Below are 27,034 nucleotides of genomic sequence, written 5' to 3'. Positions count from 1 at the left end.
ATTAACGACTAAGGAAAAATGGATTAAGCAGCAGCACTGCACAAAAGTATCTGAGAGTGGATCATGTAATACATATTAGTTGATGGTATACTGCTCTTGCAAAATAAATTAATAAGTAAATGATGCAGGATATGGTAATGGAGTCATAAGTATGTCACCGAAGGTCACTGTTATGCTTTATCCCAAAGAGTGCTCACCAATGCTAAACGTTGCACCAAATGTGGCACTTTGAAAAAAATAGAGTAGACCAACCAGCCCAGAAGGAATCTTCTGAAATCACAAGGACAGCTGGATTGAGCGTTTCCACGAGGGGGCTGAGAAAGAGGACAGCCTTTCCCAACACAGGAAGCTGTTCTAGTAAATGGCAGTTAACGTGGGTCTCTTTTACCTAGCAACTCAGATGACACAGAGAGGGGGCAAAATCAGTGGAGCAAAGATAAGACACTAAGCAAGGTGCCTGTCAGGGTTTCATCCCAATAGGCATCTCTTCTTACATAAGAGGGAAGGCACACAGGTGGGGGATGGGAGGGGTCATGAGTTTTGATGTGATGGTGACAAGCTGGAAACTTGCTTTAAGAGGAGGAATGGTCCTTTTAACACAACAAAGTGGCACACCCAGTGCATACAGACCACACCTACTGGAGCCAGCTTCCACAGGGTTGTTTGTACAGCGAGCAAAGGAGAAAATAGAGATTGGAGATGCAACTTCCTTTTTGCCCATTCCTCCCCCAGGTCAAACTGACCTTATGAATAGCACGGCAAGGCTGTACATGTATTGCTGCTTTCTGCAGCTCCTGAGGACTTTTGCAGTCCTCGTGGATTCACAGCTGCTATCACACTCTTTCTACTCAGACCTGGTTTCCATCAAGCACCTCAGCAAATTTGGGTATGTCCCCATTCAGCCAAGACCTTAAAAACATGCTTAAATTTAAGTGTGAGCTTCAAACAAAGCATATATTTAGCAACTTCTGCAAATGAGCCCTTAGCTTTAAAATACACACATAGATAAAATGATTGTTCACTCCAGCTAGATTCAAATGCTTTCCTGAGGCTCCTTTAAAGAGTCTACCACCTCTCTGACACTGAAATAGATGCCTTGCATAAGAATATTCCTGCTTCCTCTCTGCTGCAACTCATCAGCTCTTCCCTGCTCCAGGGCACGTACCTCTAGGGATAGATGAGATCTATTCCTGCTAGTTACTATGCAGAGCTAGATCTCAGCAGCAGCGATAAAGACCTTTGCACATCCTAGCTTGCTTGCTGATACTTCCCTTTTCTCTGGAATTCATACTCCTCACCCGCCCTCGCTCCCTTCCCCCTTCCCCAGTTGCTCATACTTCTGGAAAGATGACTGAGGGCTAACTAATGACTAAGGCGCTGCTGCACGTCATCGCCTGTCTGCTGCAAGAAGGGGTGAACAAGTTCGTTTGTCCACAGGTTAAAGTAAGGTTGCCATCCAAAGACAGAGAATGTAATTGGGAGACCAAGCAGTGGGAAACCTGCCCTTTCTTCTTTCTTGTCTGGAGCATTTAATTTCTCTTGTTTTCTTCACTGCATACAACGCTTTATGCCTGCACAGCATCTTTCAAGCGAGGATCTTTAAGGACTTCACAGGCCTTAATTAAACCTCATAAATCCCTAATTGATAGATGAAAACTCTGAGTCACAAAAAGGTGAAGGGATGTGCTCAGAGTGCAGCAGTGAGTCAGTTACAGAGCATGGAGCAGGGCTATGTTGCTCCCAGCCTGGTACTACTCCACATCCTCCCCGCTCGTGGGACATCACGGATGAGGATCTGCTCAGAAAGCACAGCAACAGCTGCCTGTCACTGATCTGAAGGGCCAGTTGATCCACAGCAGGGGTCATGCTGCAATTGCATTTGGCACCAAGTGCCAAAGGTGCCCCAGAACAGGCCAAGAGTGGAGGCAGGAGCACTGTATAAACCCAGAGGACAGAGAGTCGCAAGGGCTCATGCCACACAGCACAGGCGCAGCACCAGCAAAGGAGTGAGACACCAGAAGCAGCCAGTGGTGTGGCCACTGCTGAGGGTCTCCCACTGAAAGCCTTCCTTGTCCGTGGCTTCTGCTCCTGGTTCCCTCTGCCGCCAGGGAGGTCCAACCACCCCAGTCCTTGCTGGCCCTTACCCCAAGACTTGCTCGTGGCCCAGGGCCAAACTAATGACCATTTCCAAAGCTTGAGGTGGTGGGCTGGGCTCACAGAGACCCACACTGCCAGAGGCCTGCACCCAGCTGACATACCTCAGCCAAACTCTCATCTCTTCTTCCCCCTGCTTCCCTCCCCTGCCTTCGTTTCTGAGCAAGTAGCATGTCAGCTTGGCAGGGCAGGGACCGTCCCGCCTGGGCGTTAGCCTGGTGTGGCCCGGCTGGCCTCCCGCCACCTGCGCTGGGCAAACAGCGTCGGGATGGCGCAGCCCGACCCGCCTCAGTGCCAGTCCCTTATGGTGGACGTTGTCACATACTGCTTTCCAATTATAGCCTTTCAGGGCTGCGACGGCATTTAATTGTCTGAGTTTTATAAACACTGCGCGGCCTTGGCTGACGCCCCAGTTAATGATCCCCTGCAGAAGTGACTTTGGCCGGTCAGACCTTTGCCACACCCGCCAGGGAGGGTGAATTAAAAAAAGGAGAGGGTAAAAACGCAGAAAGGCAACTTAAAAGATGATGCTGCATCTGAGGAAATGAAACATGACTCCCTCCTGTCTGCCAGCAACGTGTGATGCCACTGCTGACACCGACAGCTCTGCAGAGCCGGCAGCAGCCCTCCTGCTCACCCAGTGACTACTGCTGGAAGCAGGACAAGCAGCTTCATTCACCTCCTGCTTCAAACCTGTGTTTCTTTCCTTCAGCATTTTCCCCCTCCTACTGTCAACGAAGAAAGGGAAAACAACAACAACAAAATCAACCCTCAAAAATGCAAACAAAATGAAGAACGCCACGAGAGTAAATAACCCGGGCATTTATGTTAATGCAACTCACTGAGAGCGTCAAAACAATGGAAGAAAAATCTCTGGGTCAAATATACAAACTGATGTAAATCAGGCCTGTTGAATTTCAGTGAAAAGCTGCATATACAGCGCATACATATCACCATGTCCTTCCCCTGGCCCCTTTATTAGTGCCTCCTGCCTCAGTGGTGCGAACTTCATTGCATTGGAAAGGGAGCAGATGGCACCTCGCTACGATTTGTACATATGCATCACTAAAGCTCAGCATCTATCTTTGAAAAAAAAAAATAATAATAATCGGGCAAACGCACAGCTGCAAGGCGGACTGGGTAATTGTGCAATGCTGGGAACTCTTAGGTAGTTAATAATTATACTCAACCTTCGGTCTAGTTCCTAACAACACCCCTAGGCGTGTCGCTCTTACAGAATAAGGGCACACGCCCTGCTGTGTCTCCTTGCTTAACAGGAACACAAAGTACAGTAGTAGGAGGTGTTTCCTTGAACTCTGAACAATTGGACATTTAAGGATTAATTACTGTTAAGGAGCTTTGGACTGGCAAACACACGAACTCAGCTCTTGGCTGCGTCTCCCAGCCAAGTTCTCTCAGTCATCCTAATTAGACATTCTGATACCATCTTTAATTATATGATCTCACATACTATTTTTTTTTTCCCCCTTCTTCTATTATTTTTTTGCACAGAACCTCTGTCCTGTGCAGCATGCTGAGTAGGGGGGAAGCACCCATCTGGCAGCACAGCAGAGACTGGACCACGTTCCACTGGGACCAGCAGCCCTCCTGAGAGCTGCCCAGGGCTATCACAGCAGGGAGGAAAGTGCCCAACCACTGCAGGCAAGACAAGACCCATTCCTGTATTTGTCGGTATTGACTGCAGCCTGCCTGGAAAAACGTCTGTGCCTCACAGCACCCCGCGCCAGCCTCCACAAGTGCGTGTGCACGCACATGTATACACACACACAGGCTCTGCTGTACACACCTTGATCTTGTTGAAACAACAGGAGGAGCAGAGTGCATGTTGTTAATGCTTTTCACCTCGATAAACACTGCACCGCTGGGGCGACGCTCCTGCGTCCCAACTTGCAGCACCCAGTGGTTCTGGGGGCTGGGAGCCTGCCAAAAGCTGTTCCTCATACAGGCTGGTCCTGCTGCACAGCAGCCTCCTTCCTCAGATGGGGCCTGGCCGTGGCCTGGAGTCGCTAACTCAGTGCTGTGTTGGCTTCTGCCAGCAGCCATTTGCTGCCCATCGCTGTGGCCCCACTCTGGAGGTGTGAGGAGAGTTTTGGGAGCTGTGCTTTCAACCGAAATGCTGTGGCTGCTCTGGAAACTCGATGCTCTGAGGTCAGCTGAGGTTCACTCAACTGAGGAACTCCTTAAATGGTAGTCTTGCTTTAAAGCCTGCTCTCATTGTTCCACAAAGCAGTGAGGAGATGGACAGTGGAGTGCTTGTCGAGATGCTTGTTGATACCTTTTTGTGAAGGCCAGACCCTGCAATAAGGCATGGAGATGGGGGCCAGGAGAGCAATGGCACTTCCACCCCTCATCACCCTGGCCCCTTCGTCGGGCCAGCCCACTGTTTGGCAATGGCACCAAGACCCACCCCTGCCTCTACCTGCCAACAGAACTGGCTGGCCCCAGCAGGAGGGCTCTCGTGCACGCCCCATGCTCTTTGGCTGGGGAGCCTGGTGCGCGTCCCAGCAAGGTCTCTGCCCAACATCCTGGGGGTCTGGGCCTGCCCCAGTGCAGCCAAGTGCTTTGCCACCTCTTCCAAAATGTGAGAGGAGGAAAGGGAGACCTGCCTGTCTCAGACTGGCAGCGTTATCCACACTGGGAGGAGCCCTCCTCACAGCTCCTTGGCGTTCCTCACTAATTCAGAGTCAACATAATGGGGGCCAAGGTGGCGCCATTGATCCTGCTGGGCAGGCAGAGCCAGGCCTCAGTAGGGATTAGTAATGACTTTCTTCCCCCATGGCACTGGGTCACGCGATTCAGCCCTCCACATTGCCCCATGGTGGAAATGGTTCTCCTCCCTCCCCACCACCAGGAGGGTGCCTTTTGGAGCAAGGGCAGCAGCTGCACAGGGAAATCAAGGGTTCCTGCCAACCAAAAAACAGTTGCGCAGCAACAGTATGGCACTCAAGCATACTCTGAAAAGAGTTCCCTGGGATCTCAGCCCCCCAGGACAAGCAAATCCATCTAGTCACAGATCCCCTACAGTCAAAGTGCATCTCTGGGGCTGTGCGTTGCCCACACCTTTACTGCACAGCCCCTTTGCCTCCATGCCACCACAGCGCAACCTGCATCCCTGCAGCTGCTGTGGAAGGTCTGGCCTGAGGCAACCTTTCCTGCAGCAAACCTCCTCTCAAATCAGCATGACAGGAGCAGAGAGGAAGAGCACCAGGGCAGGATGAGCACCCATCTCAGCTGCAGGTGCTGACCAGAGCTGACACAAGGTCAGGAGAAGCACCTGAAGCTGAAGTTCTGAAGGTGTCACTCTCCTTTCCTATTCCCTCCTTCACTCGACAGACAGTGTCGCAGGCAGATCTCCATTTCCTCAGTTGCCAGAAATGCAGAAGGTAATTAGATACCAGTATGGCCTCAGAACATTGCTCAGAGTAGAGATTTAATCACAATCCTCATGGCATATAAACACAACATTCAAATCAAGGCTACAACAGGCAGCTAACGTCTCTCATAACCCCCGTGACCTGTAGCAGGTAGGGAGGAGCAGAGGATTGCAGCCATCTAAGTTCTCACAAGCCCAGAATAAAGGCTGTAGTGATTGGCTCTTGCTCTTGTTGCCCATGGCTGATGCTCATGAGACCTGGCTTTGAAAGTCAAAGCAGGGCTGTGTCCGGATGGGTGGCAGGGCGATCCAAAGCATGGAGGGACCATGAGCTCACCTTTCCCCCTAGGTTACTGGAGACATCTGGGGGTCTCTGGCTTATATCTTCTCTTTTAAGCCCCCAGGCTGGTGTCTGGTTCTAGTGCTGTTAGCATGAGATAAACAGTTTTCCTGTTGCATTTCAGAGTAGTAATACGACATAAGCAGGCTAAATATGAATTCAGTGAACGCACTTTCTGTCCATGTTAGAGCATCCAACACTTGAATGACTTGGGCTCCTCAAGGGAAAAGCACTGATCTATTTGTTCCCTCTGCCCAAAACAAATATTGTCCCCTGCCATGGATGCTCACATTTATAACCACCATGTGTCTGATCTCTGGGACTCCAGTTAGGGTTACAGAAAGAAGGTGAGGGGACCAGGAGTAGCACGCACACTGACAGATTCTAACTGACCCGTGCACTCACCTAGGCTCACTAGCTATAGATCCACATTTACCTTCCCAGGAAACTCAAAGAACAACTTTTTCCGAGAGAAGAAAAACAGTAGGAAAGCCTGCAAAAGGCAAACAGGCAGCGGTTACTGGCACTGCCTATGAACTTACAGAGCTGAACAGTCATTTGTGGGATGCAAGCTGTAGATCACAGCCATGTAAGGCCTGTCTCCCTGTCTTCCCCCACACTCATCTGTGGAATGGAGCATGCAAACTAAGAGAAATCTGAGACTCACACTGTGGTATGCTGAACAGTTTACATTCTTGTCTGCCATGATATCTTCCTCCCAGCCTAGTTCTTATCTGTTTGACCTCGCATAGCCAGCATCAAAAAAGCTGATATTTAGTACAGAGGAATTCTACTGTTCATATGTGATAGTGATGCAAAGAAGGAAGAAATATGCCTGCAATAGACTACTTCTCGACTATGTGGGGTCAAAAGCAGACACACAGTGCTGGAGATTGTCTATGCCTAGTCTACCCTCTGCTCAGCAAGTTGCTCAGTCGTTCTCATTCAGGCTTTGAATACCTCCAAGGGCTGAGATTCCACAACATCCCTGGAAGATCTGTGCCAGCGTTGGACTACCTTCACAGTGGAAAAGCTCTTTTCATTTCTTTGTAGAGATTTGTGACCATCAGTACTCCCAGGGGGAATCTGACTTTGTCTTCTTTGCTCCCTCCCCCCATCAGGTACTCACACACATCTGTGAGACCCTCCCCAAGCTTTCTTGTCCCAAAGCCTCTCCTCCCTGCCTTGCCCTCTCTTCTGCAAGGAAAATCTTTCTGACGTGTTCTGGATCTCATTGCCCTGGAACTCATGTGAAAAACTTCCTTCTAAACCTCAGTCTTACAAGAGCATGCCAACAACTTCCACCCAAGGTTATAATCTATTTGTATTGCTTCTTATGCTAACAGTGGCTAAACACTGCTGAGTAGGGCCTCACTTGTGCCACATGAGGCACAGCAAAAAACCCAGCACTGTTGCAGTGGAACTCAAGAACTTGTTATGACAACATGAAGATCCTTCATGAGGATCAGGTCACAGACATCAGTAGAAACATAAGTCGGGTTTTTTTTTCCTTTTCAAAAATGCATCATTTGTTCCACTTCAGTGTATCTGATGCAATACCCGTGTCACAGTTTTCCTCTGTCACATCCTTCCCACATGACAGTGGAAACATCACTTCAAACCAGCATTCTGGATGCTCTCCTTTCCCCCACACTCCCACTCCAGATCTACTTGCCATTAAGCTTGCTTAAAGTTTAGCACATGCTTATTCTTTCCACTGGCTGCAAAGTTTCTGCAGTATTCCTGTAACTGCTCCTACAGATTCTAGACCAAGTTAAAGAAGGAAAAAGAAAAAACAAACCACCATCAAAACCCCCTCATCTGACGTCACATTGCCACCTCTGGTTTGATACATTCAGGTCACTCCTCTGGGTTTGTTCTTGCCATAAAAGCTCTGGTTGGGTCTCTCCTCCACTGAGGAGCAGCAGAGAGCACAAGCTTAACTACACCAGGTGCGTATAGAAAGAAACCTCTGAACCTTTAAGATCAGGCTGCCCTCCCATGCTTTCCAGAGATTAACCTTTTTTCTTGATACTTCACTCAGAAATGTGACTGTGAGGAAAATTCAGGGACAAGTCTTGTGCAAGGGGGAAGGAACAGGCAAAAGGGAGTTGGGATCACCTCTTAATGCATGTACACAGTAAATACGCTATCGGGCCATCAACTCATCATGATACAAGCATTGTAACAGATGGTTTCTATGTCCTTTCTTTGCAGAAGGAACAGGCACCCTCCTGTCCAGCACAGTTCCACCAGGGAGCAAACAGCTGTCCCACAATAACACCCAGGTCCCTCACTTGCACAACAAGATCTGGGCATTGCAGGGTGGGGGGAGATGAGCCTGTTTCCAAACGAGGGGGAATTCCCTACATGGAGCAAAGATCTAAATAAAAGAAGATGAGGATGTTGGGAAAAACACAACTTCCGTGTCAGTGTGATAGAATTCAGCCTCCCCCAGCTAGAAGACCAGTGGAAAATGGTTTGCTTGGTTGTGTAATTTCATCCTTCAAAACCAAATTATGGCACCTGGTGTGGACATTCCAGCACCTGTAAGCTAACGATGACAAAAGATCATTGCAACCAGTTGGTGCTGGGAAGAAATCAGGTAGGAGGCCTAGTCTTGCAAATAGCATTTGCAGACAAACAACATTAACCCCTTTGGAAGGTCACTGCCAGCTACCAGGACCTTAGGGAGCACTTCAGGGTGGCAGGAGGCAGGCAAGGATGTATCCTTCTGCTTGTCATTTTGGGAAGTGAGCAGGGATTGCTGCCAGAGGAGCCGGTTTGACAGACCTTGGGGCTGGCCCATATGCACCAGTGTAATGGCAAAGCCCTTGGTGAGGCAGGAATCGCTTCAGGCATTCCCCTTCAAGAAAGCTTGCATGTAGTAGGAGATCAAATGGGGACTCCACTACGCCTGAGGCTCTGTGGAGACAGATATTAAAAGATGGGTCCTTCAGCAAATTTCCTTATGATTGCCACCCCCTCACCCCCAAAGAATAACTACTTTTCCTTCAGCTCCACCAGGATAAGTAAATTTGGAAGAAGCCTCCCAGAGGCTTTTCCTCACCCTCTGCATCCTCAGCACCATGGGGCACCCCAAAGTTGTCTCCGGCTCTACAGCCTGTGCTGTCCTACAACAACTTCATGTCAGCTTTCCTACAACACGGATTCCTGACTGCTGAGCTCACTTCACGCAGGCATGTGCACGTATTCCCCATTCTGGTGACTGATACCTTCAGCATTCCCCATGACTTCACAAATATTTCCATATACAAGCCACATAACTTGCACCGACATCTCTCATCACCTTCCCCTATGGCACTGTGAGAACACAGTGAAAAAAGAGAGAGGACAGGGACCAGCAGGAAGCCAAAGCAGACATTACTCCTAAGGAAATCCATGAGTAACGAGCAGCTTGGCCCGACGCCATGTTGGCTAACAATGACTCACCCAACATCTCCTCCCCACCACAGTATTTTTACTTGAATATGACATCCTCCACTCCTAACCTGCAGTGTCTGGGTTTCCTCCGCTCCAGACTGCAGCTTTTCCCAGGTGAGCAAGACAATCCTGTATTAACCTCCTTCTCTCTGCCAGTGAAGCAGCCATGGTGTCCACCCCACCCCAAGCTTTCAGAGCAGAAGCTTTGAGTCTTTCTGGCTGAAGCAGTGGATTAAAAAATAAAATAATAAGGTCACCTCAGCATGCATTTTCTGGCTCTATTCCTTTCTTTTTGAAGCAAAGAAGAAAGGATTAATGCATTATTTGCCTTTTAGCCCAGGTGGTCTGCTCTGCTAGCCTCTGCCCAATTTACCATTGTTGCTGCTAACAGCTGTCTAGATTGCAGCTGCTCTAATGAAAGAAGCACTGAAATGTACTACAGCCAGGCACCTGGCAATGCTGTACCCATTTGTTCATATCGAAGGAACATGCGAGCTTTTAATTGTTCATGGCAAAGGGAGCTTTTTAATGACTTCAATTAACAGAGAGAGAAGAACTCCAGTTAGCTCTTGCTATACAAAAGTGTCCACAATGTCATTAAAACAAGATTTACAAGTGTCATAACTCTCAGCAGCATAGTCAACAATACAGCCAATCATTACAACTGAGCACCAAAGGAGAAGGGGGGGGAACCATCACACCAAGAACAGGAAGGAAAGAAAGGAGAATGGGGGAGGGAGTGCAGAGGAAAAAAGAAAAGTCATTTTTCTTTTCAGTCTAAATTGATTTTATTCTACAAAATACTACTCAGTTAAAATTTTAAAAGCAAAACCATTTTAATATGTTCTTTCTTCCATAGCAGCAAGCTTTCTCTAACAAGCTTTTTGTTTTAGTGCAAATACTGTAGGCCTGTATTACAGTAAAGTAACAAGAACAGAGAAGAGACAGCACCAGAGAGAACACCTCAGAGCTGAGATTCTCCAGGACTGCAAGAATGATACCAAGATCACAACGAGCAAAGAAGGGTTCCAATTCAGTAGTCACCTTTAAGAACCTCCTTGGCAGAAACTATTCCACTGCAGACAAAACAAAACAAAACAAAACCCATGAGCTAAAACTTTTGAGGAAAAAAAGATGATGGTGCCCCCAAACCTTCAACAACCCTCATGGTCGCATACTAATCGCTGAGGCTCAATTCCATCTCTGACACCCACTGTGCAGCAGCAAAATGCTACCGATGCCTTCCATTTCCCCAGGGACGTGGAACCAGAATCCCTTTTTATGTCTGAGGATCTTAAAGTAGACTTTAGTGACACTAGTAACTTATCGCTCTAATAAAGATGCACTATCCCTTATTGATGTTACTTTGAACTACACAGTATATCAAGATATATACAACATTTTATCCTCTCACTGAGCAAAAAACAATTGGATACTTATTTTCTACACATTTTAATATGGTTTTAATATCAAGTAACCACAAACAAGAAAGTGGAATAACCCTTTAATCATACAGGATAGGAGGGGAACAATTAAGTAAAACAGTATGGAACTTTATTATTATCTTGTATTCTGAGATTTCTCCTCAACTCCACCTACTGTTCACAGAGGAATGATAATGCATCTTTAGAAACATTTTTTTTTTCTTTTTTTCTTTTTTTTTTTTACATTTAATACAGACAGTGAAGCCCAGAATCTTTTATTTAAAGAATAAAAAAAAAAAAAAAAAAAAAAAAAAAAACCTAAAAAAAGAAGAAAATTGGAATATTTTTAATGCTTTCTTTATTATATCCAAGTCTTGAACAAGAAAAAAAAAAAAAAGATGTAAACATGATAAATAAATAAGAAATAAAATGTAGATTGTTCCCCTCACCTCTTAAAATGTTTGACTTGGCCTTCCTAATGAAAATGAACTTCTAAGTGTCATAACAATAAGATTTCTTACATTTCAGAAGTCTTTCTTGGAATGAAAGGAAAAAAAAAATCAAAACAAAAAGCAGAAAAGCAACAACCAAACACCAGGAATGCAAGTTGTGAGGATGTTAAATTAATGGCGGGCAGATCTGCTGGAGCAGGCACGGAACGGCTGCCTGCCAATAAATAATAAGATACCAGGGAGGAGAGAGGTGTCTTAGGTTTGTTTTTGTTTTCTTTTCATTTAGGATAAAGGCCAGGTGGATCCTACATACAGTAAGCAGCAAAATTAAAGGTTCAGATGAACTAAATAGATCATTTAAATAATAATTATAAAAAACACAACAGAGAGCTACTGTCCCCAGCAGGTTGGTCCCAAATACCATCACACCACAAGCAGTTTGAGACTAACCCACCTCCACACCTAAGAGAAAGGAATGGATGAAGGCAGTGCCACAACCAGGGAGGGAGGAAGGAAAAACAAGGGCAAAACTGGAATGCTGAACATCACCTGGAAGCCAAGCGTCTCCTTCAAGCAGCTGCTACTGCCACTCCTAGTTGGGCACTGATTAACTTCAGATGTTGCTGGATGTTTTACTGGGCCAGTCACTAGGGGGTCACTTCAATACCAGCTGAAATTCCCAAGGCCTTTTTCTATCAACTTCCACAACTTCTGCTCAGAAACTGACCCAACATCCCCAGTACGTGCAGAAGAACATGGAGACACTGTACGTTTAGGAATCTCTGGGGAAGGTACTCAAGGCAAATACAGTTTGTGGAGTGGGGAAGACACTCAATTCCCAAAAGCACACCAGTAAACCTGTAAAGAATTACAGAGGGCCAGAACAAAACAGCAGGAGACTTCAAGCTGTACCTGTCTGCGAGCAACTAAACAAAGGTAATGCTGATCCACTAAATACAAAAGGCAGAAGACCAGCAAGCCCAACACAGACATCCTCTCAGAGGTTTGAGAGAGAGAACAGGCAGGCACAAGGCATTCAGGGCTCTTTCAAGTAGCAGAAAGTGATTGTCTTTTCAGGGCAGTTTCAAATTGCTCCCCACCAGTATCACAGGACAAAAAAGGGGATGTTCCTGTCCTACTACTGAGAAGATCAATGACAGGTCAACATGCAGTGGGCATGAGCCAGTTGCAGCTCCTTCCAGAAACAATTCAGGGAGCAAAAGCTAAGGTAGGAGTCACTGACTTTCTTGGGATACATGCCTCTCCCATGGGGATGGGAAGCAGGTATTGATGAGTGGCGAGTCCCTGATATAAGAACTGTCAATTTAGGGGAAAACAAATAAACAAACAAAAAACAAATCACTCAGGTAACTTGTAGAGACCAATCTGGGGCCATCAGAGAAGGACTATGTCAAATGTGGTAACAAACATCTCTAGTTGCTAGGATGGCATTTGTAGGCTGGCAGATGTGGGGATAGAGTACAAGGAAGGCCACACCTAAGGATTTTTTCATAAAGCCTCTACTTTATTAAAAGAAAGTTTTGATGATCATGTGAGGGGAGAATTCCTTTATCAACTTTGGTTATTGAAAGAGCTCAATTTGAAACTTCTAGCACTAGAGCAACAATGGAAATGTTTAAGCAACAAAGGAAAATCCTGTATTATTGAATCAGTTTTACAAAGGAGAAAGATCAATCATCTTTCTATTGCTGGCAGTTCTTGCAAATAACTCGGTTTAAAATAATAATAATAATAATAAAAACAAAACAAACAAAAAACAGCCAAATAGTGTCCCTTTGAAATTATTAAAGGAATAGGCAGTGACCAGAGTTTGAGGGAATCCAGACCACCTGAGCAAAGGTCTGCCTGCACAGGACTGGGCCCTATTAATTCCCAGTAGAGTTGGCAAGAGCTGCAGCAGTTCAGCATCTCACAGCACTGACCCTGTCATTGCATCTTTATTTCTCCAGGTCCAGCCTGACCAAGAAATTCCCAATTTTCCACCAATTTAAAGACAATAATAACGAAGAAAATCTCACAATAAATAGCTGCCATCACAGCTTCTACAGGCTGGACTAAAGAGCTATCCCCTAAGCAGCTTAACTGGCAAGCAGAGCTATCCTCACGTGCACAAGTTCATTGGTTCAACAGTGCCTTGACACCTATGGGAACTGAGCTTGGCTCCAAGCAGGAATAGTTTCACACATCACTGTTCTCAGCAGTGAACTTCAGCACTTTTACCATCTGTGAGCACTTAGTACTAGAAGCCAAGCCCACACGCTGGAGAAGAAAGTGACCCAATGTTGGTGGAAGAGCCCTCTAATTTGCTTTTGGTCTTTAGGCCAAAAAAGCAACAAAAAGCCAGAGACCAAGGTGCAAAAAATGATAACTGATTTTTCTCCAATATCAACTTGTCACACCAGATGTTATTAGAACTTCTGCTACACCACTGCTGCCTGGTCAGGAGTGCCTCAAGGCCTGTGCTGTGCTGGAGGCTGGACTCCTGCCTTCCTCCAGCCTTGGAAACTGAGAAGCTCTGAGTAAACTCCACCAGCAAGTATCAACTGTGTGGAAGCGTGCTGCCGTGTTTCCCAACAAGGAAAGTCATCAAGGGCACAACAAAATCCCTTCACCCTCCTAACCACTGCCAGTCTCCACAGCACTACCTCTTTTGGTTGTATGTTCTGCAAATATTACCAAGGAGAGGGGACAACTTTACTAACAGGAAGAGATCAGCATCTGAGTCAGGGGCCCTGATGGGAAGTAAGATGCAATACTCCCTAGAGAACGGGCAGCCCAGGAGAACTAAACAAGTCCAGCAGCAGATTTGGTATTACCAAACTGTGGCTAAAATCCTGCCAAAAACACTGCTAAGTGCCAACTCGGCAGCTTTTCTGATGCCACTTCGGCCCTGAGATGCTAACTTGGCTTTTGAGGAGCCCAAGGAGATAAGTATATCTACTCGTTAAGAAAAAAAAGTCCTCCATGTGAGCCTCCTGTTCTCTCTGTTTATGGTGTCTGTGTCACAGATAATGAGCTCTGCCCTTGCCACTGAGCCCTTTAGCTCCTCTTGGTCCCCCCTTCACCAGGCATCCCCTTCCCAGCTAGGCAACCGTGCATGTTTCCCACAGCCTGTCCCAAGAAAGATCCTAACAAGACTTTAGAGTACAGATCAACTGGATGAAATGTCATAGGATCGACAACAATGGAAATGATAGGCAGAGAGAGATAGGGGGAAAGAAGAAGTTGTAAGGTAACTAACCAGAAAGATCTAAGCACAGAGCATAACCGATCAGATCAATTCACAAAGGAAAGGGATGGCTAGCAACTGTCTGCAGCTCGCTTTCAGTCCTGGCCAGGAGTGCTCCCCAAGTCCACTATGGTGCCGAGACGAGACTTCCATTGGCAGACCCTACAGAGGAGACACTGCTCTCTCCAATCAGTCCTGGTGCATCAGTCCCACCCTTGCCATTTCCTGCCTCCAGGGAGCTGGCGTTGGTCCTCGTTCTCTTTCCTGGAGCTGCAGCATTTCCCCATTCTTGTTCTTGCTGCCCTTGTGCTTGAACGATCCTGTGCCTGTCTCTAATCCCATGGAGAGGTCTCCCCATGGAGCTGGGCGGGGGATGTAACACACTGGCAATGGGGGGCCTCAGGGGATTACAATGCCAGCAAGGTGGGAGAGTTCAAGGAATCCGAGGACTGGTCACCACTGCTGCTGCTCCTCCGGTGAGCTTTGGAGCAGGACTCGGATGGGGAGAGAGGAGACTCCTGATCCAAGACGTTGGGGTAGGTGAACACCAAGTTGGAGGAACCAGGAGTGATGGCTGGTGTTGAGGTCACCACGATGGGAGTGTTGAGTGCCTCCTCCCCATAATAACCTCCAGCAATGCTGATGGGCTTAATGACAGACCTCTGAGCTTTGTCAAGGACCAAAGAAGAAGATGGGATCTCTTCCTCCACAGGCTCCTGCTTCACTACCACTGCTCCACTTGCTCCAGTCCGAACGCTCTGGAGGCTGCTGGTTGGTGGGCTCCGACGTTCCTCAGGGCTGATTTTACACACAGGGCTGTGAGCAACCAGCATGAATTCTAGTTTCTCCTTCTCCTTCTGGAGCTCAGCAATCTCTTTTTGAAGCACTGACTTTTCCTCCTCCAGCACCTCAGTTTCCTGCAGACAAAAATGGAATAAGTAAGTATCTGAGGTTCTGGCACTGCTCCTGACCTAGAACATGGCCATCAAGTCCAGCTCCCAGCTGGCGTGGGCAGATACACCCCAGCCTCTTTGAGCAAGGCACAAGGTATCTGCTAGTTCAGCATTTTGCACTTCCTGTGTCTACCTGAAGGCTATTTCCAGACTTCACCAATCTAGGGGATATAAATGGTCTTCTCATGAGCTCACCTTTGTTATTTCATGGATGGTTTCTACAACTCTTGTCTTGTTCTGTGGCTTAAACACCTATTCTCCCTTGCTACCTACTTGAGAGACACTTTAGCAGAGAGGACTCAGATCCTCTACCATTGGGTTTTGTACTAAGGTTAAATCATGTTCTTTTCATTTCCTAGATGCAGATAGTATAAAGCTATCTCTCAACTGTTTTCATTTTCTTTCAGTATCTCATACTCCAGATGAGGCCCTCCTGTGACTTGTGCAAAAGATTAACACTTTCATCTCCACTGTATTATCCCTTGATGCACCCCAGGATTACTCCATTTACCTTTCCCACGATCATGTAACACTGATGGCTCATAGTCAATCTGTGAGCAATTAGTATTTTCCTGTGTGAGGAGCTTGCAAAAGTACTCACCCTCAATTTGTCAGGATATGTCCTCCTAGTTTGTACTCCTCTCACTTATATTAGTTTAGTCATGAGAATCCTTAAATTCTTCCTATAGGCTGTCCAGCTTCCCCTGCACTGAGAATACCTCCCAGATTTGAGTCAGCAGCACATTTCACCGATGTGCTTTCACAGCTGTGATTCTCAACAAGCTCGAACAGAACCAAGCCCAGGCTGCTTCTTGAAGAGGAGTGCTGGAATCTCTATAGACTCTGTTAATGCAACCCATCCTTGTCTACACTTCAGCCAGTGTCTTATCCACCCCACAGTTCTTGCACTCATCCCTACGTTCTTTAACTTAACTATTCCCCAATGGCACCAAACCATACATCTTTGCATTACTCCCCTTGAGTTACACCCATCAGTTACGCCCACCAGAGACAGGTTAGTCTAAAGGATGTAGCTTAGAGAAGCACATATAACATTGCTTCACTTTCTCCTGTTTTCAGGTGATACTAAAGTCTTGTGTGCTTTCAAAGATTTCATCTGAAGCACACAGCACATTTATTTCCACTTACAGAAAGAGACCTGGAATAGGGAGATACGTGTTGGTCAGCAGGCTGTATGGGAAAAGATCTCCTAGGATGTTTTGGGCAGCCAGTGAGAAGAAGTTAGGCTGCTGAGCCCTCACCACTGCTGACACAAGAGCAATGCCACTGGGCAGTCCTGGAAGGGGAAGGCAGAATGCATTTTACAGCATCTTCCCTAGATAGGTTGGTAGAGAGAGAGCAACACCCTGCAAGCTGGTCCAAAGGGCAGGCAACAAGGAGGGAGAAATGCATGCAGAGCACGTACCGCCTGGAGTTTCTCTGTTAGCTCTCGGCGCCTGTTACGACATTTAGCAGCTGCCAGCTTGTTCCTCTCTCTCCGGATCCTTCGCTTCTCTTCTTCCTCGGGCGACAGCTATGGGCAAGTGCCAAGAAAACCCACAATCAGATCTGAGCAAGGCATTCCTTGAAGTTTGTGAAGATTTAACCGCAACACAAAGAAAAAAAGGCCTGATCCAGCAGGATGCTCAGCACTCCCCCTCTCCACTGATGTCAGCAGAAGATGAAAGCACCCAGTATCTCTGCTAGCACCAGGTCTTAGCACAAGGGTGAGGAGAAGGCAGAGTGGGGAGCAGTGGGGGGAGATTGTGTAAGAGGACAGTGAATCTGCAACAAGGCCAAACAGATAAAAGATGCTCTGATTGTTTCACAACTTGGGTGGTACATTAAGCAAAACCAGAGTGTGATGTTGTAAGCGCCTCTTTCTTGAAAGAAAATATCTGCTGCTTCCCACACAAAAATAGTTGTTAACTTGAAGGTCGGGGATGGGGTGGGGGGAGAGAGGGAGATCAGCAGAGCTCTCACGATGTCTGTGAAGCAACAATTATTTATACCACCCCAAAATCCGACCTCAGATTTTCAAGCACTCGGCGTGATAACAGACTGCTTTTCACATCAGCAAGCAAGGCTCCAGTGATATCAAGGGCTTCCTGAGGCCAGCTGACATCCTCACTGATAAGTCAGGAGTGATTCCGTAGAAACCCATAGAGTTACACTCTTGCGACACCAGAGGAAGTGAGCAGGAGCCCGCAGGATCTGGTGAGGTCAGGCCTAGCTTTGGGGATTTGAGATGAGCTCTTATAAACCCCAGCAGTGGCAACCAGAGACACCCACGCCACGTCCTGCTCTGCTCAGGGCTCACCTTACTCTGGCACTGCTGTGACTGAGCCCAAAACCAAGATGAGTGCTCTGCAGGGTGCTTGTTGGTAAAAAAAGTAAATAAATAAAATAAAAAAAGAAAACCCTCTTCTCATAGAAGATTTCAGTTTCAGTATTTTCATAGATGTCAAAATTGCAAACAAGATTATCTTCCTGCTGCCTTTTCATTTTTTGCATTAGTTTTATTCTAACCTCATTTTGGTTTGTTTTGGTTTCGTTCATTTCCCTAATTTTGATCTCCACAGTTTCAGGGAGTTTACTTCAGCCACTGGGCATTCCCCTCTCTCTGTTCTGCTTTTTTCAGACTCTGCTGCATGGTGGCAACAATTTCACCAGCAGGCAGTGCACCTCTGAGCACACGCTAAGGGACAGAGGCACTTCTGCTGCTAGTTGGGACTCCGGGACAAAGACTTTGGGCCTGAGAGCTCCTCTACCAGTAGATAACGGCGCTCTGTCCTGGGACAGGAGCACCTCCCTCTGTGGGTTTTGGTACCCTCAGCCCCATAAGAAGCCCCAGCAGGAACACCCAGCATGGCTCTGACCGCTCCATTTGCAGCCTGTAGGTATGCAGGATAAAGTATATTTGTGCAATTGTATCCATAAGGCAAAGCATCAGACATGCACATGAACTCAGGGATGATTCCAGGTCTCTGTGTGTGGTTTTCAGGAGCTCAGATCTCACTGAAAGACATTGGGACCAAAATGAGTCTTCTCAAGGCCTTCAGTCATTTTTAAGTTATCTATCTCAGAAGTTACGTTTTTTTAAAACAATCTCATATATGGGGCTGAAGAGGTGAATCTGAGCCTGCTTTACATTATAATGGGTATTGGCATATTCTGTAAGCTGCACTAAATTTATTTACAAGCAGTTTGCTTTGGCACTCTCGGTGTCCCTGCTGCACTCACGAACTATAGCTGTCGCTTGTCCAAACCCCATGCATGCAGTCACTGGCAGAACCATTCATCAAGACAGGCTCTTTTCCTACAACGTTACACAACATTTTCCAAAAAGGCAAGCACCAGCAGTGGAAACCTGAGCCAAAGAGTCACTGCACACAGTCTGGGTCCTGCCATAGCACGTGTCTAATCAAAGGGACTTGGATCTGAATCTGACCCATAGCAAATAGCCTGCAAACAAGCCACAGGCCAGGAACTGCTTGGCAGGCATCCTTCTGCAAATAACTCTGAACAACAAATAAACCAGAGAATATGGTGATCTCTTCATGGCCAATTTGTGAACACAGAGGCAGCATTTGTCAAACAAATTAGTCTCTGCTAATTATTCCCCTGGTTCTCATGAGAGATTCCCCCAGCACTGGAACCAGCCCTGTATGCTGGGACGGTAGGTGGCTGAGCCTGGCTGAAGGGACAGCACCTATCCTGCCCAGCACACACAGGCCTGCAGTGAGCCTTTCAGATCCCAATTGGGTCCTTTAGAGATCCACACCACAGAAAATAATTGGGAGTGTGAATCCAAGCAGATGATGCAGAAATAACAGCAGGGCTGCTGCATCTTATTGAGAACAGGCCTCACGCAGCAGTGTGCTCATACACTGAGGGCGCACAGCACATCCTGTTACATTTCTCTGTGGCAACCCACAGAACTGCTGCTTGAGAGCGATTTGGGGAGTTTCAGATATTTCAGACTGGCTTTACAAAGGCATGGGCAGAAGAGGGACCAGCTTCCCCACCCCACTATGAGAATGCCACCAGGATGGCAGCACCTGGAGGATACCCATCTTGTTGCTGTGAAGAGGTCAGGGTGAGGGTCAGGGGTGTAGATCATAGCATCCTGAAGGTTCTCTGTGAGACTGGATGTGTTCTGGGGAGCTGATCCTCCCTGCATGAAACTGGCTGGCCCCTGTATCACCCAAAGTGAGACTGGAGCAGCACAGGTGGTCACAGAGCCAACAGAAAACACCCACTGATGTAATCTAGGCATCAGTTCTGTGAATTACCTATGTGAAGCTCCGGTTGCTCAGGGGCTTCCTTCTGCTTGGAGCAGCAGAAACACTCAGACCGAAACCCAAGGCTCAACTTGAGAGTTTCACCTGCTCCTGAAACCCAGCCGCAACGCAGCCTGGTGTCACAAGGCCTGTGATGGAGATCGGCTGAATCGTGTCACACACTGAGGAAGCAGCAAGAAAAGCACTGTGCAGCTCACACTATGCATCATCTTGAGAAACACCAGCGGAGGTACAGAGCGTGGGGCAGACCTCTGCTGTCCCCATGGGGGGACCCCAGGGGTGACACTGTGAGAGCGCAGTGGGAGATTCCCTTTGTATAGGGGAAATCTATACCCGCGCCATCGACTGCCTTGCATCCTCCTCCCTACACGGTTACCTGCTCATCCCTTCGTCTCCGTCCCACTGTGGTGCCGATGGTTTTGATCACACCCGGTCGCTGTAGGGCCGTGTGTCCGGCCACCGAGGACAGCGGTGGCAGCGGGTGGCTGTATGGGTGTGAGCGAGAGTACGGGCTGGACATGGAGGTGATGACGGTGGGCTGCACCATCCACTGCAGGTCTTGGCTGGTTGTGATGGCGTTGATCGTGGGGATAAAAGCGCTGCCTGATCCTGGCATATCTACTCGAAATTTCTAGGAGGAAAGGCAGGGAGGGAGAGAGAATAAATTGTCAGTGAAAGGAGAACACGACACACATCCTCAGAAGCTACACATAAGACCCCAGGAGTGGCCCCAGCAAGGACCAGAGCAGTGCCCAAAGTAAACACAGCACTGCTGGCCCTGGCCCCTGCTGCATCCTGGTCTGCCCAGCGCCAAATGTTTGGCTTGTGAACTTTCTCTCGCAGCAGCCATGCCCTCACCCAGCCCTATCCTTGTTCCCCACCTCCTCAGGTCTTTCCAACACAGGGCAAAAGGGGAATTAAGGAGTTTCTAGAAGAACACTTCTCTCAATCCAAAGAAAAGGAAGAGAAACTTGAGCTCTGAAGTGCCATTACTAAACAGAGCAAAGCCTCCTACCAAAGGATTCCCCCAAAATCCTTGCTTGGTCTGCATGAAGCTGGGTATGGAGAGAACAGCAGTTCACCTCTTGCTCTGAGGTTCTGTGCTTGCCGCACACAGTGTGAGAAGCCCGGCCCCAGGATGGTTACATGCAAGGATATGTATTTTAATAGCAGCCTATAAAATAGTTCTTAGGTTTGAGATCGGACAAGTTCCCTGCAGCTCTCTGCACTGTCTAGACAAAACAAGGCAGCAGTAAAAACCAAGGCAGTAGGTAATGATCTCAAAAATACACATACACCTTATTTCAGACAGAGGTAAATCCATCTGGATAATATGCTGGCACTAAACTGCCAGGAAAACAATTGCTTGTCCCCGGAGGGGGAAGCAGGGGAGGAGGAATGCTTTTGTCTATGAAGAGCTCCCATCAGGAGACTTTCAATGGTGAGACCGGGCCTTACAGACAGGCACGCCTTGCTCCAGCTGCCTCCCAACCCACTGCTGAGGGCAGGGGCTCATAGGACCCGCAGCTTGCAGCATTTAAATGGTCCTGTGAAAAACACCCGCTCTCTGGTCAGGACAGCAGCCTCCTAGGGACTGGAGAGCCCTTGCATCAGCCTGACCTCAGCCCAGGTAAGTGTCCTAGATAAGGGACAGCACTTCACAGGTTTCCTTTTCAGGGTGTGCCTAGTCAAGCACCATGCCCAAATGCTTTGTTAAAGCAAGGCTACTGCAAATAGTGTTCCACATTCTGATAGCAACAGCACTCTGGGCCAGATTTATCCAGAAGACACCCTGCTGCCAAAGCCTGCAGACCAGAAGATCCAGTTCGAACACAGATAAATGCCACTTTATAGCTTTGGATAGCCCTAAGTCTAACAAGAAAGGATGAGAGAAGGCAGGAGTGCATCTGGTGAATGGAATGGGGGAACAATGCTGACAGGATGGCACTGAGACTTGGCAGAAGCTGCACCAGAACCTCTGAAGTTCACCTGCAGCTGGGGCCCGACACAAAGTGCACCACACACATCAGTAAATGCCATCCTCATGAGCTCTGCTAACAGAGGACCAGAGCTGAGCACTGTAAACACCTCAGAAGAATTTACTGAGGAAAATCCCCTTCTTTATACTCTGCCCAGTGTAGACTGTGACCACACTGCCCACAAGAGGACGACTCAGTGATTCCACAGCCATCACATCATTATGAAGAGATCTGAACTTCACAGTAGGCACAAAGTGCAAGACAAGTTAAACTACAGGTGCTGGCATCAAGAGATGCAAGTTCTGCTGCCAGTTCCACAAGTGCCTTCCTCCACGACCTTTACCCACCTGTGCCACCACCAGCCTTCCTGCACCCAAACAGAGAGAAAGAAGCATCCCGCCTTCTTTATAGGGATACTAGAAGATATGGCTGCACAATGCATTGAGATTTTTTGGTGCTTTGCTATGCAGACAGCATTTGTGTTCCAGAGGAAAGGATCTCTGTGGTGGTGCCACACCACTGTAGCCTCCACTCACTGACCTGCTACAGACTCCCATCAGAGCCCAGGAGAGTCAGACCCATCACCAAATCAGCCATGTAAGATACAAACATCTGACACAAGTCAGCCCCAAGTTACTAATCAAGTGACTGTCATCATCTGAATGTCATAGGAGCCACTGGCAAACATCCCTTTATTTCAAGCAGAAGGTTCCTGCACCCCCAGCACAGGTTTCCTGGACAGCAAAGGAAGGTGCTCAGCTCAGCCACATCTCCCTGCTCGCTTTCGGGCCAAAGCATGAGGCCATGCTGGCTACAGCCTGTCTGTGCCATGCCCCACTACTGCCACTGGTTTCCTTTTTCATCCCTCAAAATATCTTAAGAATTCCCCCAAGCCCACATTATGTACTCTCCAGAAGCAATATTTTCCCCAGATACTTAAACAGGAGGCACACTGCTGAGCCTTTAGATAAGGGTACCGGGGCTGCTGCTGGATTTTCCCTATGGTGCGCTTCCGACACGGCCAGGCCTTGCCTGCATAACCAAGCCATCCCGCCAGGACAGCTCACCACAGCCGTGCCCGTGTGCCTGCCCACCTCTTCACACACTGCTCCTGCTCCCAGGGGCACTCCTCCACCAGCTCTCAGCTCTCCTTATCTACACGGACAGATTGGGCGACAGCCAAACCGCAGGGCCGCACGCACAGCACGCACTCTGCTCCTGCTCTCCACCCAACCTAAGCAACACACGGACACAGGTATCATTACACACGCAGAACAAGGAGCGAGGAGGAGTGTTGTTAGGAGCACAAAGAGCTGAGCCTGGCCCTGGCTCTGCCTCACCAGAGCCGGCCCCGAGGAGGCCCTGGCCCTGCTGGGAGCGACATGCTGCAGGGCATGCCCAGCTCGGAAACAGAGAGATAAGGAAAATACACATCAAAATACCTTCCCAAAAATCCACCCAGAGGGTCTTCACTAATGCTCAGTTACCCAATACAGAGCACAGGCCCAAACCCTCTAACAAATAAAAGGTCCCAACGGTTGTCCCACACTGAACGCCTCCTCGGAGGACTGGATACAGTGCTGGGATATCAGAGAGAAGTAGCCCAGTCTGAGAGCATACTAATTATTCCCATTAGGGGCTGTGTGTACCACATGGCAAGGCAGCGATGGGGGGAATAGAGCACGGCACGCAACTTGAAAGAAAAAATGTTCCAGTGCTGTGCTGTATGGGAAAAATAATTAAAAAGCATCAAAGTTTTGGCCCAGAGACACAGTTTCCACTCAAGCATGTGACTGGTACGTCTTCCCTTGCTTTAGGAAGAAAAAAAAAAAAAAAGAAAAACGCTGAAGAAAAAATTTCTGCAATGCATATTTTCTGTGGCGATAAAGCCCTGCAGATCTGCCCAACCCGGAATCAGCAGAACAGCCCCATTCCTGGGGGAAGGCAGCGCTCGCATGCGATCCTAATCTACAACATCTGCAGGGACCAAGGGAAAGATGCCTCGAGATATCGCCTGCGTTCTGCGAGAAAACCCTTCTGCTCCTGCCAAGTTCCTTATTGAGCCCGTGTCCGCCACTTCAGAGACCGGGCTGTGCCGTGGCACACACACACACACACACACACACACACACATACACACACACACACGGACAGACTCCGCCAGAGCACATGAAGGAAAAGGAGAGAAACGGAGAGAAACAGAGTTAGCAGCCCCTAGGCCAGCCCGAACTCCGGGCACAGCCGGAGACCCCCGGCTCTGCGGGCGAGTGCCGAGGGCGGGACACGCGCCGGAGGAGGGAGCGGAGGGGCCGCATTGGGCCGCTGTCAGGAGGAGCGCCTGATCCCGCTCCCGGACACGGAGACGTCCGCGCTCGGCGCTGCGCGGCCCGCAGAGGGCACCCGCGAGATGCGTTCGAAGGCGGCCGGGAACCGCGGCGTCATTTCTGGTAAAACTTCTTTAATGTGAGGAATGTCACGGGCTGGTACGGTTGGCAAAGTTTAAGAGCAGACTTTTTCGTTTTGTTTTTTTTTTTTTTTTGGTTTTGTTTTTCTTTTTTTTTTTTTCCCCCTTCATAACGATCCTACGGCTTCTCGATGGGAGGCGGCAAGGCGCTCCCGCCGCCAGACCGTTCGCGCAGACCCACCCGAGAAAGAACAGTACTGGGAGAAAGGGGGGAGCGCAACTCTGAAAACGCCAAAGAGTGGGGAGAGGCGGGCCGATGTAAACAAGTTATGAAATAACCTCGGTTTGTATAACTGCCCCGGTTGTGTAACGTCTTCCACCGAAGTGGTGGATTGGGGCTACATAGGCAAAGAACCTATTTTTGAACGTTTTCTTAAGAAAATGGAAAGACGGGCTATGGAACGTCGCGCCCTTTGGGCCCGGCTTCGAGGAAGCCGCTCCCGTCCCCGCCGTCCCGCTCACCGCCCGAGCCCCGCAGTCGCCGATCGGAGCGGCCCCGACGGAAGCGCGCAGCCCCGCACCGCCCGGAGCCGGAGCATGGAGCCAGGGCAGCAGGACGGGGAGAGAGAGCGCTGGGGGGCCGCAGGGATAAGAGTCGGGCCGCGCGTGTGCTCCGTAGGGGTGACGGCCCGGAGCTCCGCGGGACCGCTCGGAGAGCCGCTCGGCAGAGAGAAGGGGGACAGACGGGGACCGCCGCGCTGCCGAGGGGCGCTGCCCCGACGGGAGCTCCGAGCGCGGTCCCCCCATACCCACGCGGGTCCCAACCGCAGGGATGCGATCGCGCGGCTCCAGCCTCGGAGTCGCGTTCGCTTGCGCCCACCCCGCCCGAAAGAGACGGGGCAGAGCCTGCCCTACCTGCTGGGCTGCGCCGGCGGAGTAGGGCTCGGGGTGTCCCGGGGAGCCGCTGCTGCCTCTGGAGGAGGTGTCGAAGCTCCCGGGATAGTCCTGGTACATGGTCCGAGGCCGGCCCGGGGGAGCCGCGTCCCCGCCTTCCCGCGCCGCGGCCGCCGCTCCCTCGCCGTCTCCCCGCCCCCTGCTCCGTGCCGACCTCTCGGGCTCTGCCTCGCGCCTCCCGCAGCAGGGGAGAGTCCGCAGTGGGAGAAGAAGACGGGGGAAGAAAAAAAGAAAAAGAAAAAAAAAACGGAAAGCCGACTAAATAATAATAAAAAAAAAATCTACGGGGAGAGCGGGCGGCGGAGCGCTGCCGGGAGCCGAGCGGGGCTCAGGCGGGCGCAGCCCCGTGCGCTGCGTCCTCTCTCTCCGCGCCGCCCGAACTCGCCCCGCCGGCGGCGCGGCCCCGGCCCTGGGGCTGCGGGCGGAGCGGCTCCCGCCCCCGAACGCCCCTCGCTAAAAGCGCCGCTCCCGCGCGCGGTGACTCAGAGCCGCGGATGCCGCTCCAGCGCGGTGCCCGCCGTGACTCAGGGCACTGGCAGCGCCCGGCCCCACGCGCCGTTTATCCGGCCCCGCGCCGCCGCCGCCGCCGCACCATGTGCACCCGCACACGTCAAACCCGCGGCGCTACCGCCCCGCCCCTCCGGGCCCGGAACCGCCCACCTGTCCCGCGGGTGGGGACGGGCGGCGGGCGGCGCTCCCCGCGCTCCGCCCCGGCTCCGTGCCGCTCCGAGCTGCCGCCGGCGGCCCGCGCGTCCCGCGTTCTTCCCTCGCTCGCCCCCAACTCGCGCCCGCCGGCTGCCGGTAGGTTCCCGTTAATCTCTGCCCCCCTCCCCCGCCCAGCCGGAGCCTCTTGGTGCCGTCCACTGTCGCACGTTCCAAAAATGGGCATTTGCGTCGCACTACGCCAGCGCGGGTTTCCTTTCCGCGGATGACGCGCCGCGAGAGGGATTCCCTGCTCCGCGTCGCCGCGATTTAAAGGGGCAGCGCCCTCCAACGCCGCGGGCCCACCGGCACCGGGTGCTCGGCAACCCGCGGGTTCCGCCGCCGCCTTGCAGCATCCCCTAAAAATGTAAAAAATGAATTCCGTTGTGCAACGGCGCTCCCCGCACCCAACGGAACAAGCGAGGGCTTGTCCGCTGCCCAGCCCGTCCCTGCCCCAACCCCGGGCGAACGGAGAGCGGCCCCGGGGCCCTCTGTGAGAGTGACGGCGGGAACGTGTGAGCTCCCCAGTTTGCTGTTGCTCTGATGGCACTCCGGTAGCTTTCACCCCGCCGCACGCTTCGGAGCGGGAGGTGGAGACTGTCGCACTCCTCAGATGCCCCGTTGTAAACGCATCCCATAGTGACCTCCCGCCGGCTCCTGGCGTTCTGGGAGCAGGGGGTGACCTGGAAGCTGGGGGTGCACCCGACCCACATGCAAAGTTCTTTTAATGTAATGCAGAGTATGACACCAACAACACCGAGCGTAGCAAAACATCCTGAGCGCGCCCGATGCCAGGCAGCTCTGAGAGTTCCGAGGATGCTCTCGCCCAGGATGTTATTCCATCTTTCCACCACAACCCGCGCTTTTGCCGTCGCCTTCTTCCCCTCGGTGCTATGTATGGAAACGCGGAGAGCAGAGCTGTTCCGTCTGTGGTCTGAGGGGATGGCCAGGAGGTGGCTGCTCTGGACAAGAGCTGTCTCTGTCATGCAGCTCCGTGCTGGAGTTAGTGGCACCACTGTTTACCCACGCACCTTCCCCCTGCCGAGGAGCTGATCCAGACAAAACACTCTTGTTGCCTCTTCCTTTCCCTCAATTCCTCCTTGGCCCAGAAGCCACAGCACTCTCTGAAGGCACTGGCTCTGTTCTGCCTGTGTCCTGCCTGCATCCTCCTTCCATCCTGCATCCCGCCTGCACCCTGCATCCCACCTGAGTCCTGCCTGCATCCCACATGCCTGCCTGCATCGTGCCTGCATCCTACATTCCTGCTTGCATCCTGCCTG

The 27,034-nt window shown here is 50.0% G+C and overlaps 1 protein-coding gene across 1 annotated transcript; it reads right to left on the bottom strand.

Moving 5' to 3' along the window:
* Window positions 1-12,712: 12,712 nt before the first annotated feature.
* On the bottom strand, window positions 12,713-25,406 carry FOSL2 (FOS like 2, AP-1 transcription factor subunit). Its single transcript, XM_042821980.1, has 4 exons — window positions 25,014-25,406; window positions 20,092-20,346; window positions 16,838-16,945; window positions 12,713-15,375 (listed from the first exon to the last, which is right to left on the bottom strand). The coding sequence occupies exons 1-4, from the start codon at window positions 25,110-25,112 to the stop codon at window positions 14,866-14,868; spliced, it is 972 nt and encodes a 323-aa protein (XP_042677914.1). The 5' UTR covers window positions 25,113-25,406; the 3' UTR covers window positions 12,713-14,865.
* Window positions 25,407-27,034: the final 1,628 nt, after the last annotated feature.

This window comes from Centrocercus urophasianus, unplaced genomic scaffold (assembly GCF_019232065.1).
Source record: "Centrocercus urophasianus isolate 14NV4802_14NV808 unplaced genomic scaffold, USGS_Curo_1.0 seq_10, whole genome shotgun sequence".
In the NCBI taxonomy this organism is placed as follows: domain Eukaryota; kingdom Metazoa; phylum Chordata; class Aves; order Galliformes; family Phasianidae; genus Centrocercus; species Centrocercus urophasianus.
The sequence above is the reverse complement of the archived record's forward strand: the minus strand, read 5'-3'. Positions and strand labels throughout refer to the sequence as shown.

Excerpts from the sequence above, each read along its gene's own strand:
- FOSL2 (XM_042821980.1), bottom strand. The coding sequence starts at position 25,112 with ATGTACCAGGACTATCCCGGGAGCTTCGACACCTCCTCCAGAGGCAGC. Across the intron at positions 20,347-25,013 it reads CCGCCGGCGCAGCCCAGCAG|AAATTTCGAGTAGATATGCC; the intron begins GTAGGGCAGGCT and ends CTTTCCTCCTAG. Across the intron at positions 16,946-20,091 it reads GGAGACGAAGGGATGAGCAG|CTGTCGCCCGAGGAAGAAGA; the intron begins GTAACCGTGTAG and ends ACTTGCCCATAG.